This window comes from Heloderma suspectum, chromosome 17 (assembly GCF_057233095.1).
Source record: "Heloderma suspectum isolate Gila_16-S chromosome 17, 16-S_ref, whole genome shotgun sequence".
Lineage (NCBI taxonomy): Eukaryota > Metazoa > Chordata > Lepidosauria > Squamata > Helodermatidae > Heloderma > Heloderma suspectum.
Genome location: NC_139474.1, coordinates 1,136,502 through 1,154,573, shown reverse-complemented (window position 1 = coordinate 1,154,573; position 18,072 = coordinate 1,136,502). Strand labels below are relative to the sequence as shown.

General features: G+C 50.6%; 1 protein-coding gene across 1 annotated transcript in view; it reads left to right on the top strand.

Moving 5' to 3' along the window:
• Positions 1–11,421, top strand: part of IQGAP3 (IQ motif containing GTPase activating protein 3) — a 56,539-nt gene extending 45,118 nt beyond the window's left edge. The window contains exons 35-42 of the mRNA XM_084824480.1: positions 192–294; positions 2,185–2,338; positions 4,776–4,863; positions 5,380–5,592; positions 6,070–6,236; positions 8,152–8,244; positions 9,401–9,509; positions 9,990–11,421. Coding sequence (XP_084680606.1) covers positions 192–294; positions 2,185–2,338; positions 4,776–4,863; positions 5,380–5,592; positions 6,070–6,236; positions 8,152–8,244; positions 9,401–9,509; positions 9,990–10,103 — 1,041 coding nt within the window. The 3' untranslated portion in view covers positions 10,104–11,421. The remainder of the gene's footprint in view (positions 1–191; positions 295–2,184; positions 2,339–4,775; positions 4,864–5,379; positions 5,593–6,069; positions 6,237–8,151; positions 8,245–9,400; positions 9,510–9,989) is intronic.
• The last annotated feature ends 6,651 nt before the right edge of the window (positions 11,422–18,072 follow it).

The window sequence follows — 18,072 nt, the reverse complement described above, 5'->3', positions numbered from 1 at the left end:
GCCATGGCCCCTCCATAAATTGGTTGTGTGACTCTAGTATTTCGACCTTTTTACTCTGTTCTTGTGCCGTGTGTCACTTCAAAGGCGTTTTTGGCAGAACAGTGACCTAAAATACTAATACAACGGAACACGTGTGCATTGACCTTATCCCGCCCTCTCTCCCTAATTTTTTGCCTCCGGCAATGTGCCAGCTGCTCCTGGAGCACCAGCGCTCTGTGGCTCCTGATCCTCGAGACCCTCTACACGAACTTCTAGAAGGTCTTGGAGAGCTGCCCACTGCCCACTCCTTAACAGGTATGCACAGTGCAAATGTCAAGCTGACGATGTAGTGACCCAGTCCGATACTGTAATGACGTGGGGCTAGTGCCAGCGACTGCTGTTGTGGACACCAATGCTGCTAACTGGAGAGAGAAGGGGAGTTTTATAGGGTGATCATAGGGTGTAAACAGGCCCAGCCCCCAGTTTTGGGGCCCCCAAGGAAGACCGCCCTTGGCAGGCAGGATGGTTGTAGTGGTGCCAATCAGACCTGCAGGCCACAAGCCCAAACTTCCCCTCCCCCATTAATTAAGCTGGCAGAACTGAACGGCCAGGTAGGGCCCCGAAAAGCACCACTGCTGGGGCGCCCCTCCAGTCCTCAGCACAGGGCAGCCTGCCTGCCTGCAGTGAGGACAGGGGGCAGCCCAGGGGCGGTGCCAGGTGGCGCTCTGGGCCGCGTGCCCAGTCTTCCTGGCATCGTTCCGCGCTTGGCAGCGGTGGGTTGGGGTGCACGGCTCTGACCTCCTGGCCGCAGCGATGACATCGTGGCGGTGAGTCGGCCCAATGCACCACATGCCTGTTCTGGGCTTGGTTGTAGCAACATGAAATTGAAACAGTTATAGAACATGGATTATATAGATTTGGTTATAAAAAGAATCATGTTTCAGATTGGGTAACAATCATCAGAGTTGCTGAGTCCTGTTCTTCCTTTTCCCCACTGCTCATCTGTCATTACTGGATGGCATGCACATTTTTAGATGCTCTATGCTTGTGAAGGCTTTTCACATTACAGTGATGATACTGACTGGCTCTAGGGTCTTTCCATGCCAAATCAACAGAATTTGACACATGCCTATTGTCCTGCATTGGCTGTAGCAGGCTCTGAATGGGGGCTACCAAGAAGCGAGGTGATAAAGCGGGCAAAAGGCTGAAGCACAGGGAAGCACTCAGCTACGTGGGGCCAGGCTAAGGCAGCAGTGGCTGAGACAGCAGGCAGAGGGAGGCTGTCAGATACACTACACCGTCCAGAAGCAGAGTCAAGCAGGAGTCCGAGGGCCAGGAGCACAGAGCACCAATCGCTCCCTGGGACTTGGGGGGTGCTTAGGCTCTTCCTTTGAAGCAGAGCCCCCTCTTCCGAGTGGTGGGGACCTCGGCAGGCCCCTCGTGGGCTCAGGCCCCTGCTGCAGTGCGGGACCTGGCAGGAACTGGGCTGGGGCCCTGGAGGAGGAGGAGGAGGAGGCTTCTGACGGGCCCTGGCCACTATCACGCACTGTGCTGGACTTTTTCAGCCACCAGGTTGCATCCGACGGTGTCCCCCGCACTCCAGTCCTGTCCCCTTGACATTCACCCCAGGTCTGCTTCAGTGTTTGCGGGTCCGGTGCTGCCACTATGCTGATAACACCCAGCTTTCCATCTAAATCCAAGGGAACGGCTCAAAATGTAAAATGGTGCCTGAGGTCAGCGGTGGGCTGGATGAGGGCAAGCAAACCGAAGATTAATCCTGGCAAAGCAGAGGTGCTCTTGCCCAGTCTGCCAAAAGGCGGGTCACAGGGATTCAGCCTGGGGCCGGGTGGGTTCTCCTTCCCCCGCAGCCCCTGGTGCGCAGTTTGGGTGTCCCCTGCACTCGGCCCTGACCCGGATGCCCAGGTCTCGGTGATGGCCAGGGTGCATTTGTACAGGTGAGGCTGGTGTGCCAACTGCGCCCATTCCTGGCGATGTCTGGTCTGGCCAGCCACGCATGCCTTCGTGACATCCCTTCTGGACTACTGTAACGTGTTCTACGTGGGGCACACTGGAATGGTTCCTACACATGATGTGGAGGGGCGGAAGCACTGCGTGCAGTTCCAGCCTGCGAGCGTCTGTCCTGCAGACTTTGGTTTCATTCTTTCTCGGCTCTTCCACCCGTCTTTAATTTCTGTCTCTTCACAGGCGAAAGCGAGGGGCCTGGAGCGCATGGGAGTTCGGCGCAAGCCCTGCCTCAGCTTGCCAAGATAGAAGTCTCTCTCACACTTAGCAGCAAATTCGATGTGGCCGAGGAGGACATTGATGATGGGGGGAAGGATGCAAAAAGCTTGCTGCTGAGGTAGGTGGCTGGCTGGCTGCGTCGTACCCTCAAAGGTGCATGAGAAAGGGGCAGAGTGGCCAGCTGATCTCCCCCCATGTGCCTCTACAACCTTTTGAATACTAGAAGATACCACATAATGAGCAACAGGGCAGAGAATGCCACAAACATGTTTCTAACTGGCTCAAATTTGCAGGAAAGACTTGTCTTGCTGAACCAGATCAAAGCTCCATCCAGCCCAGTCCTCCAGCACAGGCCGGCCAGGAGCCCTCAGGAGGATTTCAGTCAGGCCTTGATGGACCCCTCTTGTTTCTTTGCCCCAGAGGCTCTGATGGCTGCCTTGGATCACAGAGATTCCGTTTGGGTGTCGTAGTTGTTGCTGGGCCCATTAATTTTGTCTAACCCATTTTCTACAGCCATGATGGCTGTGAATTCTGTAAATTGTTCAGGAGAACCCGCAGCTTGGTGCATGCCTGGCATAGATAAGATCACACGCCCGATGCCTGGCAGCGTCTCCAGTTAACGGGGATCAGGAAGTATGGCAGGGCAGGTAGGCTTCAGTGGGCTAGACGGGCCAGGGCTCTGTTGCAAAGTGGCTTCATATTTCCCCAGTCAACTCTGCAGGGCACCTCCCCCAACCTGGTGCCCACCAGATGTGCTGGATTGGAACTGCCATCATTCCCCGCCAGCATGACCATTGGGAATCAGAGCCGGGATTTACCCAGCAATGGACCTTTTTCAGCAGTCCAAGGTAGGGCCTCTCCTTGCCACATGGGGGCACAGTGGTGCCAGCATTGGCAACGGGAACACTGAATCCACGGCCCAACCCTCTGCGTGCTTCCTTGGAAGTAAATTCCCCTGTGCTCAACCAGGGTTACTCCCAAGTAGGTGTATAAGGATGGCAGCCAAAATCTCATGGCTAAGGTCACGGTGTTTTAAACACACATGTCACTTCACCCGAAGAAGCCGGTCCTGACGCTGTGAGTTGAACCTGGGATGGCGCCTGATGCAGGGCCCACCACTGGTCCATCTCGCCCAGTATTGCCTGTCTGATGGGGAGCGGCCCAGGCAGAGAAGCCTTTTCCTGGCCCTGCTGCCTGAGAAGCAGCTGCCCAGCTGCTGTTGCGTGAGCTGGAATGCTCTCCAGCTAGAATGATGGAGCCGCTAACCAGCACTGCAGCACTGGTCCTAGGAATGGGCATCGGAGTCAGCCGAAGCCCCAGCAAAATCGAGGTTTTGGGGACCATTCCGGTGCTTCCCAGGGTGAAGCGGGCTCCCCTCCAAAGTGACCAGAACTGAAGCTGGATCAAGCGTAAGGTTTCATTGGCAACTGAGCCTTGGAAAGGCAGACACAAATAGCGTCTTTTGCTTCTCTCAATGCTGATAGGGTGGAGTAGGGTGGAGTGATTGACAGGTCCACCTTCTAATCCCAGGGCACATTTTACCAGGGGCCCCAATCACTGCTGTTTGGGAGAGGGCAAGGATGGGACCGTGAGATGGCCATTCTTCCAACACCACCAGGCTTCACCATGAAAAAAGCCTTGAACTAGTTATCAATCATCGCAGCTCCCTAGCCCCTGCACCTATTCTTCTAAAACTTTGCAGGGTTCTTGCCTGGAGATGCCTCTAGGATGAGTGCCATTTTCATACAAATTGCCCAAAATACCATGGAGGGAGGAAAGAGAAGCTAATCACTCAACCCACCCCCAAAACTGAGGACTCCCCTTCCACATAAACCGCTGCCCCTATCCTTCCAAAACTTTGCAGCCTTCTCCCTTAAGACCACCTCTATGCTGCCCATCATTTTTAGAAGGATGGTCTACAAGAAATATAGGGGGGAAAGCATGTCCTGTTTTGGAGACCCTCAAAATGTAGAACCTGCTCTTGCACAACAATCCATGCATCTGAAACTTTGCAGTCTAGTTCTACTGAGAAGGGACAACTATCCCTGCAAATTTAATCCGCATCTGACAAGAAATGAGAGTCTCCTGCCAATATGCAATAATAACAACAACAACAACAACAATAATAATAATAATATAAAGGAGCAAAGCACAAAAACCACAGCACCTACTTTTCTGAAAGTTGGCAGGTGTATTTCCCTCCCGGGGGGATGCAATACTTGCAAATTTCATCTGCTTCTGACCAATGGGAAAACATTACAGCCGTTTTTTAATTTCCCAAGATAGTCCATGGGAGGCACAAAGCCTTGGATTTCCAAATCTCAACTTCGGTTCGGTGCCGAGTCAAAGCAGATGGCCTCCAAATCGGCCTGGTTGTTTTCTGAAGTGCTGAATCAGGGTCTGAGTTGAATCTTGTGGACCGTGCACAGCTCTACCTGATACCCATTTAGAGGTTATGAGAAAGCCCTGAGGATGATCAGGGTAGTTGTGGGGAGTGAAATGTCTTTTCTCTGCAGGCACTGAAACTGGACCACCATCTTATTTTATTTTTAAAGTACCAAGCAGATGCTGGTGGATGTGATCCAGTCCCAGCCTGGCGATTCCCTTGTGGAGATATTGCACACAAAAGCATCAGGTGATCAGGTTGGTAAATTCTGCACCAAAGGTCTCCATGTGTTTTGCAGAGAATGGAAGGCCCAGCTGAAAGAGACTGGAAGTTATTAAAATGTGTTGGCCTTGGGCCAGTCATCTCCATCTGCCTGATCAACCTCTCAGGGTGACTGTGAAGATACAGTTGTGGGAGGGGAACCATGTATCCTTTCTGAGCTCTTTGGAGGAAGGGCAGGATAAAGCAGTTCTAAATAAATAGATAAAATATCTTGAATGCAAATGAAAAGAAACTCTTCTCCAAGTATATTTTTCTTATTCACACCAAGCTGTCTGAATTCTCATGAGACCATTTGGTCTTTTGAAATCAGGCTGGCTCTCTAAGTGAAATGCAATTATAACGACTAACCATCAAAGCAGCTTTAAAACTAACAAAACCCATCGTGCAGCGCAATTGCACGTGGAACATTTGAGCACAACTCCCCCACCCACTGCAGGATGTTTCCCCCTCCATAAAGCTAGAAAGGTGTGACCAGCCTCTCTGTTCTCCAGGAAGCCTTCCACCAGCACCTCGTGAAGCAAAGGGCTTTCTGTAGCGCCCAGGTCCCAGGCAAGGTGAGGTGCAACCGCTCCCTAGTTGCTGACAACCACCTCTCTTTAGAGGAGAAGAAGAGGAAAGTAATCAGGAACCTGCGGCATCTCGAGAGCCTGGGTGTGGTGGACTCGGCCAGCCAGTATCAGGACATCATCAACGAGATGGCCAAGGTGAGTGGGGCAGCAGCCAGTCCCTTGGTGCCTTCTAGGACTAGACATCCTGGGGGAGGGAATGGGCAGGGAGTAGGCAAAGTCTGGGTGTCTGCCTACCTATCTGTCTTTCACAAAGTGCCTGTCCTGCCCTGCGGTTTAAAATGCAGCAAAAACAAAGCAAGACATCCAAAAAACAGGTCAAAAACGTAAAAAAAAAAAAAAAGAGACGCCTCTAGGTCCAGATATGGATGGCTGAGAAGGGGCAGTGGGAGTCAGGGCGTCCAGGGCGGTGGGGCCGAGCAGTTTAATAGCAGTTGCGCCCGGAGGTTTCGGCAGGCCAACCCGGGGGCAGGAGCAGAAAACCTTTTTCTGGGGGGCCACAGTCCCTCTGAGGCTTCTGCCGAGGGCGGCTTGCCAGCGACGGAGACCGTGTGCAGTTTCCTTCATGCACGTTTCTGTGCCCTGAGGTTGCCTCCCTGTCTTGCTCATCCACAGGACATCCGCCATCAGAGGCAGCACCGGCAGCATCGCAAGGCGGAGCTGGCGAAGCTGCGCCAGGCCCTGTGCGGCCTCCACGCCAAGAGGTTGTTCCATGAGGAGCAGGTGGACTACTATGGCCAGTACATCCAGACATGCCTGGACAAGCTGGCTGCCAGAAACAAGTATGTTGCCAAGGCCCAGCTCTGGCTCAAAGAGCAGGCCTGCCACTCTTGCAGTTGTGCTCCTGAGCCACGAATGAGGCTCAGGGACAGGGTGAGGGTCCTGTGAGGAGGAGGTCCCTGGCTCAGCCAGCCACGGCTGTCTCGATCCTAGCCTCTAGGTTAGACTACTGCAATGCTGAGGTGAGGCTGCCTCTTGACGACTGTCCCCAGACCGCAGTTAGCACCGAATGCAGCTGTTAGGCTAGCAACGGTGGGCTGACGGTGGGATCAGTCTCACCAGTGGTTGAAGCGCGGCACTGGTTCCCAGTCCATTCAGGGGCACGATTCGGAGTGCTGGCACGCACTGTTTTAAAGCCCTGGGCAGCTGGAGAGCCCAAGGAAAGCCTCTTCCACACACCCGTGCCTGTTGAAGCTGTTTCCAGAGACCCTCTTCTGGTGACCCCCCCACATCTGAAGTAAGGGTGGGTTGCACCCGGAAAGGGGGCCCTTTGGTGATGAGGCATCCCGTTTGTGGAGCTCTTTCCCCACAGAGGCTCGTCTGGGGCCTGCTTTATGGCGCAATCCAAGGCACGCTGATCTGGAAAGAAGCCCTGTTGAGCACACTGGGACTTACGTTTGAGTAAAGGTGCACAGGATCACTCTATTAATGTGCTGGCACCAGGGGAAGGCCTTTTTCTTTTCTCAGGCTCCTACCACCAGAGCTCAGTGCTGCCTTTATCTTGCTGTTTTATAATTTGGCAAATACATGGTTTTGTTTTAACATTCTCAGTCACTGTGATGGTTGTATTTTGAAGGGTGGTGTAAAAATCGGATATTTATATTTATTGATCTCTTCAGGAAGCGGGGCAAGGGAAATGTTTCACTGCCCGAGAACGTGGGGAGCTTCTACCACTCGGAGTAGGCGATGCTCGGGGCAATGGACCAGTGTGATAGGATGGTACCCCTGGCTGAACTTGCAGGGTTAAGCACAGCACAGAGTCTTGTGGCACCTTAAAGACTGGCAGATATATTCTGCAATAAGCTTGCATGGATGCTGTCTGCTGGAATAAATGTGTTGGTTGTTAAGGTCCAGAAGAGTCTTCGCTGTTTTTGCTGCAACAGGCTGATGGGGCTGCTACTTCTCTAGAGAAGGGTCAAGAACAGAAGGAGAGCCGGGCTCAGTCCATCCGGAGACACACCTGGTACAGCATCCTGTTTCCCCAGTGGCCAGCCAGATGGCTCTGGGAAGCCCCAGGCAGGGTGTGAGAGCACGGGCTCTCTTGCTCTTTGGCCCCGCACCCTGGCCACTGGATTTCATTGCTAGGCTGCTTCTGTGCATGGAGGCTCCAATCATATTGCCATGGCAACTAGACAGACCTCTCCTCCTTCGTCACGAATTTGCCTAATCCCCTTTTCAAGCTGTCTAAGTCACTACATTGTAGTAGCAAATTCCATAAGTTAGTTATGTGCTGTGTGAAGCAATATTTTCTATTGACTCCCTTGAATCCATTTCATTGGGTGACCTGAGTTCTAATATTAGGAGAGGGGGAGAAAGAGGTGTTTTCTCCACACTGTACATAATTTTATAAACCTCTATCCTGTCTTCCTTTGGTCAACCTTTTTTCCCTAAACATCCCCCACACACACACATTGTCACCTTTCCAGCCCCTTGATCATTTTGGTTGTCTTTTTCTGCATCTTTTCCAGCTCTACGAAATCCGTTTTGAGATGCAGTGACCAGAACTTTACACAGTATTCCAAGCATGCATCATAACAGCATTCATTAGGAAACTGGCCCTTTTTATCTTCAATCCCTTTCCTAATAACCCCGAGCATATTCGAGACAGAGGGCAAAACTGGGCAGGAGGGAAGGAAGAGACCCTGGCCTTTAAAAATAGCTCCTGTCTGCAAACACTGTTCTTCTTCTTTCCTTCAGGCCCAGCAAGAAGCAGGCAACGTTGCATTACACGGCCACCCGTCTCTTTGAAAAGGGCGTTTTGCTGGAGATTGAAGACCTCCCAGTCAGCCAGTAAGTCCAAACCTCTCTCTTCTCGCCCAGGTTGTTACAACTGGTGGATGTTGCAACTTGCCTCTCCATGGAAGCTGTTTTTCATAGCTCTGGTCCTATTGCAGCATCTCTCATCTGAGAGTCAGTCCCCCAAATCAGCTGCCGGCTCACTCATGTGGTCTACTCATGTGAGAAGTGTACAGTCAAAGCTGTGAACTCATACAAAGTCATGGATGTCGCTCAGTGGTTTTGCCCCTGTGTTGCATGCAGGAGGTCCCAGGTTTGATCCCCACCGTCCCCAGGGAGGGCTGCGGAAGATTCCTGCCTGAAACCTGGAGAGCCGCTGCTGCCAGTGTTGATAATACTGGGGCCCCCCAAAAGCCCTGCAAGGCCCCTAGAAGGACTGTTCATCAGGAGGATGGTGGGAAATTGAAATGGCAGCACACAGAACCTCTGCCCAGCGGGGGGGGGGGGGGAGGCATCAGTGCCAGTGGCAGCTGCCCGCGGGTGCCCCTCCCGTCACTCTTGACCATGGGAGCCAGCTCTGAAACGGGGTGACAGTCCAGACACACCATGTGCATTCGCTCCCATGAAGAAGCAGACCTTGTTCTCACGTACATGATCCTGCGTCTGGGCTGTAACATTTCAGACTGCAGGCAGGGCTGTCATGACTGAATGGTCCTCCATACAAAAAGAAACCCCATGCACATAGAAAGCTAGTGTGTCAGGGAGAAGCAAGGTTCTAATCTAGACTCTCTCTTCTGAAGTGGAGTGTCCAGTCATGTGAGCCCCCACCTACTGTCTCAAGTCCTTTGCTTCATCCCACCATCCCCCTCCCCCAAAAAGACATCCAGATAGAACCTTAGAATTGTATGATGTGTTCTTGCCAAAGCAACGCCTCGCCTTTCCCATCCCTCTGCTGAAATAAAGCCCAGGAGTTTGACTCTCTTACCATTTCTCCCAAGAGCTCTAGGTGGTGTGAGGGTAAAGGAACTATGTACAACAACCTTGTGAGGTAGATTAGGCTGAGAGAGCACCACTGGCCCAAGGCTCTCAGCTGAATATACTAACCACTATCCTGAGCTGCCTTGCAGGGCTGAGAAGGATTTCAGGTATTTGAACCCCAAGTACACTTTTTCCCCTTTACAGTTTAACAATTTCTGCCCTTTCTTCCCAGACTCAGAAATGTCTTCTTTGAAATTGCTCCATGTGGGGAAGCCGGCAAGTTCCAGGTGAAAGCAAAGTTTATGGGAATTGAGATGGAGAAGTTTCAGCTCCACTACCAGGTGAGGGCCTGGCAGCGCCACTGTTGTTTCCATTATCACCACGGTCTCGTCAACATACCTGGTGGAAGAAGACAGGTCTCTGCCCAGAGGAGCTTGCAGTCTAGAATTGGAGGCAGGGAAGACAAGAGAGCAGGAAGGGACCCCCGAGAAGTAAAGAAGGGATGAAGATCTGGTTCTTTCAGCTACCTGGGATTAGACCTATGGGGACTAGAGGGCACCAGGTTGGGGAAGGCTGTGCTAAAGGCTTTGCAGGGAGGGAGTTCTGGGGAACGGTTCCAGGCATACAGGACAGCAAGAGAGAGAGGGTGGTGGTGTTCGAGTGAGCAGGAGAGCTTCAGACAGGTGAGGCTGGCAGAGCCGGGGGACACACAGTCAATGGCAGGGATGCTTCTGGATATGTGAATGGAGAGATGGGGGGGGGGGCAGAGCCCCGTGCTTGCAGCTGACTCTTTGTGCTCTCTCACCCCATCACCCTGTCAGGACCTGCTCCAGCTCCAATACGAGGGCGTTGCCATCATGAAAATGTTTGACAAGGCCAAAATCAACGTCAACCTCCTAATCTTCCTCCTCAACAAGAAGTTTTTCAAGAAATAATTGAGGCGCACGGCAGGCAATGCGATGGGCCTTGACAGATGGACACAGAATGTGTTGTTGCGGAGGAGCCGGCTGAATGATGCCAAAGGGATAGCAGGGCTTTGTGCTAAACCCCAAACCGACCCACAGCGATCCACCCCACGTGCTGGTTCCGGCTGACTTCTTGGTGCAGTGGTCAACCTGCATCTTGGGTGCACAGCACCACTTCAGAGTGGTCCTCCATGCCCATTTCTTTTCCTCCTTGCGTGCATCATGCTAGCACGTCTGGGAGAAGCCTGAGCTAGAACCTTTATCCTGGATCCACTAGTTTTCTAAGTACAGAGCATTTGTATGGTGGGGCATTCCACCATGTGTGCCCCCATCTGCAGTCAGCCCAGTCTGGATACAGGCTGGCCACCTTGCTGAGACAGAGGCCTCCGTCTTTTCCTGCATGCCAGTTCCACAAGCCCCACTGCCAGGGAAGAGTGTTTTGAAGCTCCAGAGGCTGAGTTTATCAGCGGGGCTGGGGCTGGGAGGAGAATGTCTGTGCGAGTCCTTTGCCATCCCACCCACTTCTCCCAATAGCCACTTGACCAGTCACACCCCAGCTGTCTCTCTTTTCCCCTGTTTCATGAGCTGCTGGCATAGAGATTTCTGAGAAGAGGATTTAAGTGGGTCCTGAAGTGTTTCTTGTGCCATGGGGACAGCCTGGGCAGGCAAGGAGTGGGCGGGCAATTCCTTGCTGAAGGTGTCTGTGTGCCAGGAAGTCTCCTCTTCTGCTTTGCTGCTTCGTCTGTCAAACAGTTACTTTGGATACCTTGTCCGACTAGTTGTGGGCTGTCCCCTGCCCCCACCCCCACTGCCTGCTCTTCTTGCCTTGGTGTCACACACAAGACATTTTAACGGACTTTACATTAGAGGTACCAAACTACCTTAACTGCTTTTATCCCAGTCAAAGGTGTGACTCTTGGAATGCTATTGTAAAATACTGAAAATCAAGGATACTTTCCTGATCTCTGGAAATTCAAGTATTTGATCAGAACATGGTGACCCACAAGAGTTTGATCATGATATATCAGATTTGCAGAAAGTTAATGTTGTTGGATGCTTTTTATCATTATTACTGTTGCTTTAAAATCCACACTTAGCTCTCATCCAGCAGCTTTTAAACTTTGGTTTAGGAAATAGTTTTGCTAGTGCAATCTGTCTGCTGAAGGGTTTTCTTATGTACTCAAGGGATTTAAAAATAAATATAATTATATTTAATGGATATGTCATAATTCAGTATAATAAAGTTTCAAAGATGAGGGATTAGGGGCCGAAAACCCAGAAAAGGGAAAATGAGCGGGCAAAAGCACATCGTGGCTGGATGGGTGGCTGCATTGCCATGGCTGGACAATGGCCACAGGCATGAGCAGCTCTGTCTATGCAAATCTGTGAAAAATATTTTTGGATGTTCCCAAGTTGAGGGACAGGGTTTTTTTTTTAACATGGCCTTCACCAAAATTGAAGCAGAAGGTTCAGGACAGACAGAAGGAAGTACTTCACAGAACACATGAATGATCTGTAGAGTGTGTTGTTACAAGCTGTGCTGCTGGTATAAGATGGATTTGAAAAAGGCTGGGCAAAACCCATGGAAAAGGGGAGAGCCACTGAGGGATATTAGGCAGGAGAGCAAAAGGAGGCAGTCTCCATCTCTGAGTGCTAGAGGGATGCTGGGATCCCTATGTGTAATGTTTTCCAGCAGCATCTGGCTAGCGGCTGCTCTTAAGACACCAGATGCTGGGCTAGATGGACCTTTTTGGCCTGATCCAGCAGGGCTCCTCAGACACTCTTAGTACCCTGACTCCATTAACATCTGGAGTCACTACAGAGTTGGACACTATCCCTATATATTTGTATCTCTTCCATATGAACAGTAATCATTAACAGAGTTTAAAAACATCTCATTGCTTTTAATGGCTTAATTTGGGTCAATTCGCCCCCAATATCTGATTAGAATAGTAGCTTTTATAAGCATAGGAAGGTTTCAGAAATAATTGGAGCAAAAAGGCGATTTGGAGAAGGTCTTTCCATTAGGTGGCATCATTAACCAGGGAACCAGAGGACAGAGGAGAGGACCAAACACTTGCTGGTAGAGCTCCTTCCCCCTAGTCAGCAGCTGATGCAGGCAGTCCAAAGGGCACTGTTCCGCACATCGGCCAGAGAGGAGGGAGGTGGGTGTTGCGTTTTTCACGGACACATTCTTGTAGAAGGCAGGGTCCCAGGGCAGCAGCTACACTGCAGTCTTCCCCAACCTGACGCCCTCCAGATATGTTGGACTGCACCTCCCAAATATTAATTAAGGTCTTATCTTAAACCAAAATCAACACACAAAGCAAAATGGGTTTAAGAGAACTTGTGAAGTGGAAGATTTAGGATGGAGCCACCATTAAATACATTTTAATAAAATTAGATAAAATGACAAAGTGTAAAAAGTAGTCATAAAAATTTAAATATATAACAAACCATATAAGATTGCACCAGAACGAAAAATCGACAGTCCAAAAGCATAACATTCCTGAGATTTATAATAATCATCTTGTAGGTTACACACATCAACCTATCCCAGATGCATTTCAGCCCCAAGTGTCTTTGTCACTGAGGTGAAAAGTGTTACCATAACTGTTACCCCAAACACTCAGTTTTGTTTAGTTAATTATCAAAATCGGACCAGAAAATCACTCTTGTATAGTTTGTCTGTTTCGTCTACTTCGGTTAGTTTCTAGATAGAACAGGAGGAGAAGGAAGAAACACCATTCACTCCTATCTTATAACTGATGACTTCCATATGCTGACCTGAAGCATGAATCAAATTTTAGATAAAATTCAGAATCTGTGATTCTAAGATAAAGTGCATGTTAGCATAAATAATAAAAAGATTGCCTTTTTTTTGCAGCGTAATTCAAAAGCCAGCTCCTAACTGTATACAGACCTTGGAGCAGGCATTGATTTTGGTTGGCTCAGATGCGCCTAACTGTCAGGCCAGGCTGTCTTCGCCTGCTTCGGAGAGAAAGGTGCACACAGCACCGTTCCCAAGCCAAGGCTGCCCCACTAAGCAGCAGGGGGTGGGGGGAGCGTATATCCACAGGCAGGCTGTTAAGCAGAAGCACCGTTTTCTTCGAGCGTAATGAACATGCGTTGATCCCAGGTGAGATGGAGCCCCCTCTGTCTTTCCAGGTATAGCTTGGCAACCAGAGTGAAGGATTTTAACACCCAGTTCTGGATGCCATTCTGCCAGTACAGCTGGGGTGTAACACATACAGGTACATTTAGTACCTCGGGTCTCCAGCTTGGCTTCTCCTAGTTGCAGACCCTTTCCCCCGACTCCCACTTTTCCATCCTGCCAGTCAAGGAGCTGAATTGACAGGCATGCATATAAGAGCCCATCAAAGGCCTGGCCTGGCGTCCTCTCAGACATGGCGGCCAAGAAGTTGCTTCCAGGAAGCCCCAAGCAGGATGTGAAGGGAAGAGACTGCGCTTCCTGGCCGGATGCTCCCCACCAACTGCCTCAGAACACGGAGCCTCTGTTTGGCCTGCTGTGGCCAACAGGCATTGAGAGACCTCTCCTCTTCCTCCAAGGATTGGTCTACTCCCCATTTCAAAGCCAGCGGCCGTCAACATCTCGAGTTCCACAGATCATGTGCCGCGTGAAGGAGTACTTTTCCCTGGCAGGAGACTGCAGGCAACTTTGTTGGAAAATCTCCCCCCCCCCGCCCCACCCTCCAGTTGTAGTAGTATGAGAGAAGAATTCTCTCTACCCTGCATTATTTTATCCATCTCTATCCTGTCCCCACCCCTCAGCCAGGGAGCCTATCCTGCTCCGTCCTCAGGCTGTAGCTGAGGTTCGAGGGTTCCAGCTGCTTTTGGCCTCTTCGAACCATCTACCCCCATTTCCGCCTCTGTGGCCACATTTTAGAAGCCACAAATTAGATTGTATCACTGTGCTGCTTCCTGCCTGCCAGAGGCAGTCACAAGGCCTCTGCACCTTTCGCCCCCTCCCCAAGTCACACCCGCCCCCATGGGAAGCTTGCTTTGGCGTGGTGTGTTGGTGCCAAACGAAAGAGAGAAACATCACCAGTTGCCACGCAACCCCTTAGCAACGCTGTTGCTCTTCCATGGTTGCTCTGCTGCCTTTCTTTTCTGCCTTGCTATTTATCATAATTGTCTGTGTGAGCATAAAGTATTTTAAATGAAGTGACAGATTGGGGATGCAATGGAACCAGAAATATCAGGTGCACAAAGAACGGGGGGAGGGGATGACCAGCGAGGCCATGTAAACGGAAAGGAGCCAGTGTGAGTTTCAGTCAGTTCACATTTTGGAAAGAAAAGGTGTGCTTTTTGGAAGAACTGTATAAACACCCCCACTCCCCCCGGAAAGAGCGTTTTGTGGGTCTGTTGTTACTTTGGGAACCCTTGAAAGTCTGCCAAAGCTTCAAGGTGCACCAGAGAAGAGCAGGTGTCACATAGTGGCAAGGAGACAGCCAGAGTGGGAAATCATCCCCAGTTCAAAATTCTGCCCTGTCATAAACTCCTGAGCCCCGTCTTCTCCAATAATGCTGCTGCAACCTTGGAAGTTTGTTGGGAAGATTACAGGGTAATGTATGCGGCTTCTACATGTATTGTACGAGTTGATGTCTTTTCTTGGGTTCTGGCTCCTTCACCTATAGGGTGGCCCCCGAGCTCGTGGCCCAGCCCCCGAGCCTCATCTAAGACAGCCAAGGCCTGCCATCTTTCTGGTTGTCCCACGCCCTGATTGTCTCCCTGCCCAGTCTTGTGATTGGCTGGGAGCTGGCCATAGTCTGTTCAGGCAAGGCGACATCCTAAGCATTGTGCCCAGCGAGCCCAGCTACTCCATCTCAGATTCACTGCTCCTCCCCACGGCTGTTCCTCTGCTTACATGGACTGGTTCTTTGCCACACAGCCTTGCACAACTCACTAGCCTTTTTCCCAAGCAGATTCAGGCAGTGAAGGAGTTTACGTTGTCACTGAAGCAGCCCTGCCTAACCTTTTCCTCGATAACCTCAAGGAATTGCACAGGGACAATGGTCTACCAGACCCTAAATATAGGAAGGCTTTAATCTACCCAACCAGGTAGTTCTGTTAACGTCATCAACTGTTTGGGTGACAAGTCAGAAATGCAGCAGGGAAGTTTTCCAAGCATACAGACGAAAAGCTTCACCGTCTTAACTTCTGCCTGTCAGCCAGGAGCCCTGCCGGAACAGAAAGTTGGTAGCTTGAATGCACCTGCCTGCCTGGCTGGGCTGGAGCCCAGCTTGCTTCCAACCTCCTGCAAATCGCGTCAGGATGGGTTGTATGGAGATGAATGGTTGGTCAGAAGCCACCATAAACTGCTGGGGAAGCAACTTAACAATGTTCCAGAATAAGAAATGGCCACCTTCTTGGCAGACATTTGCAAAATGCCTGGACGTCCAGCTATCGTAAGAATGTTTTGTCCGTGATGCAGTTCCGTACTGATGGGGATGATGGCGGCGGCCTCCTTGCAGGAGAGGGGAACAGCACACATGAAACAAGGGAAGCAAATGTTTTGCCAACTGTCTGCAGGGTATTGTTGCTGTTGCTCTTGTGTGTTTTCGGCTGTTGCTATGGAAATTCCAAGGAAGCCAGGGCTGGAGATCGGGATGTGATGGGTCGAAAGGGAGACGATGGCTAAAATAGATCTGCTTTTATTTGTTTTGTTTCGTTTAAGTAGCCTGAAATGGTCCTCTACTTGTGAAAAGTGTTGAATTAAAGACACATAACTATGCTTTAAGCGCACGCTTAGCATGATGCGTAATTAACTTAGGGGGTTAATCACCCCAAGACGTGGTAATGGCCACCTGCACAGATAGTTTTAAAAGAAAGGAAGGATTCAGGCCACTCACAGAGGATGGCCTTGCAGGCAACAATTAGCCAGGGCTAATTAGATGGAACAGCCCTGTTCAGAGGCAGCCTGAAAATGTCCCATGCGCTGCTGCATATCATTCCCTAGGGAGGTGGTGGGCTCTCCCACACTGGAGGCATTCAAGACGAGGCTGGATCTGTCAGGGATACTCTGACTTGGATTCCTGCACTGAGCAGGGGGTGGGACTCGATGGCCTTGTGGGCCCCTTCCAACCCTGCTATTCTATGATTCTATGACTCGGTGTACACCATCATCTCATTAGGGAAACCTGGCTCTTACAGTGGTCTTTCTTCCACATCTGCTTAGCTTCATCTATGCTCCTGCGCCAGATGCTCCTAGACCATTTGCTGAGCCCCCTGCCTGCAACAACCGTTTGAGGTAGGTCAGTATTATCCCCGTGTTGTAGATAGGTGGGAGAGGGCCGAGTCAGAGAGGGAGAGGCTTGTCTAAGGCTCCCCAATGAATTTGTGGTAGCATCAAGATTTGAAAGAGGGGGTTTGCTGATCCAGGGGCTGCTCTCTCTTATGATGGGCTCAACATGGGCCCGTGTTATGCTCCTCAGTAGATGATGACAAGCTGTGTGTGTGGTGAAGGGGAAGTCAGATTCTAATGAGAACCAGTCTTGAGCATCGGCTAAAAGTGCCAAACTGGGACTGAGGAAATTCAAGTTCAGCCCCCACCGAGCCACAGCACTCGCACACTCTCAACCTAACCCACCTCACAGGGCTGTTGTGAGATAAAAGGGGGAAATCATGTGCACCACCCTGACCTCCTTGGATATACTGATGGAATACAAATGTAATAAATTATGGAGGGAAGCAAAATTAAATAAATATAAATATAGGATAGCCTTTTGCCTCCCTTGAATTCCAGAGAACAGAAGCAAGACCTCAGCAGTAGCCTTGGAACATTTTTGGCAAGCTGGTATCATAGGTGAGGCTACTGTTAGACTGAGCTGTAGCTACTTGATGGACCACACCCAGAGTGCCCCTCAAGGGCGCCCTGCTGACCTGGAGAGGCAACTGGGGTGCTGCAGGGTTCTGTTCTGGGCCCTGCGTTGTCTGACGTTTTTGTAAAGCACGTGCATGAAATAATAGAGGGAATGCTCATAAAATCTGCAGAAGACACAAATTGGGAAGGGTAGCCAAAACTTTAGAAGACAAGATTCAAGATGATCTTGATAGGATAGGGAACTGGGTCAGAACTAACAAAATAAATTTCAACAGAGCTAACTTCAACGTTCTGCATTTAGGTAATAGGAATCAGATGCCCACACACAGGATGGGTGATACTGGCTTGACAAACAAGCATCTAGGGGGTTCTGTAAAGCACAAGTTAAATATGCGGCAGCAGTGCTAAAAAGGCCAATGCCATTCTTGGCTGCATCAGCAGATGCACAATGTCCAGATCGCAGGAGCAATGGTCCTGGGCTATTCTGCTCTGGTCAGGCCTCACCTGGAGTATTGTGTGCAGTTCTGGGCACCACAGTTTCAGAACGATATCGACAAACTGGAATGCGTCCAGAGGTGAGTGAGAAAAGCAAGGTCCTGGAGCCCAAGCCCTAAGAGGAAAGACTGAAGGAGCAGGGGATGCTTAGCCTGGAGAACAGACCATTAAGAGGTGCTATGATAGCCACCTTCACATATCTGAAGGGCTGTCACAGAGATGGGGGAGCAGATTTGTTCTCTGTTGCTCCAGAGCCAACTGGTTCAAATTACAGGAAAGGGAATTTTGACTGCACATTAGGAAGAGTGTCCTGATGGTCTGAGCTGTTCAGCCAGCTGCCTTGGAAGGTGGTGGGCTCTGTTTCATTCCAGGTGCTAGGCAGAGGCTGGAAGGGCCACCTGATTTCCTGAATTGGCAGGGGATGGACTAGATGACCTCCGAGTTACCTTCCAACTCTGATGATCTGTCTCGACATCCCTTGGTGATTTGGGGGTCTCGGGCTGTCAGGACCAAGGTATTCCCATCACCCCCTTCCTGACTGCCTTCTTCACCCTTTTCCTGTGTTTCTTCCACCTTGCTGTCCTTCATTTCTCCTTCACA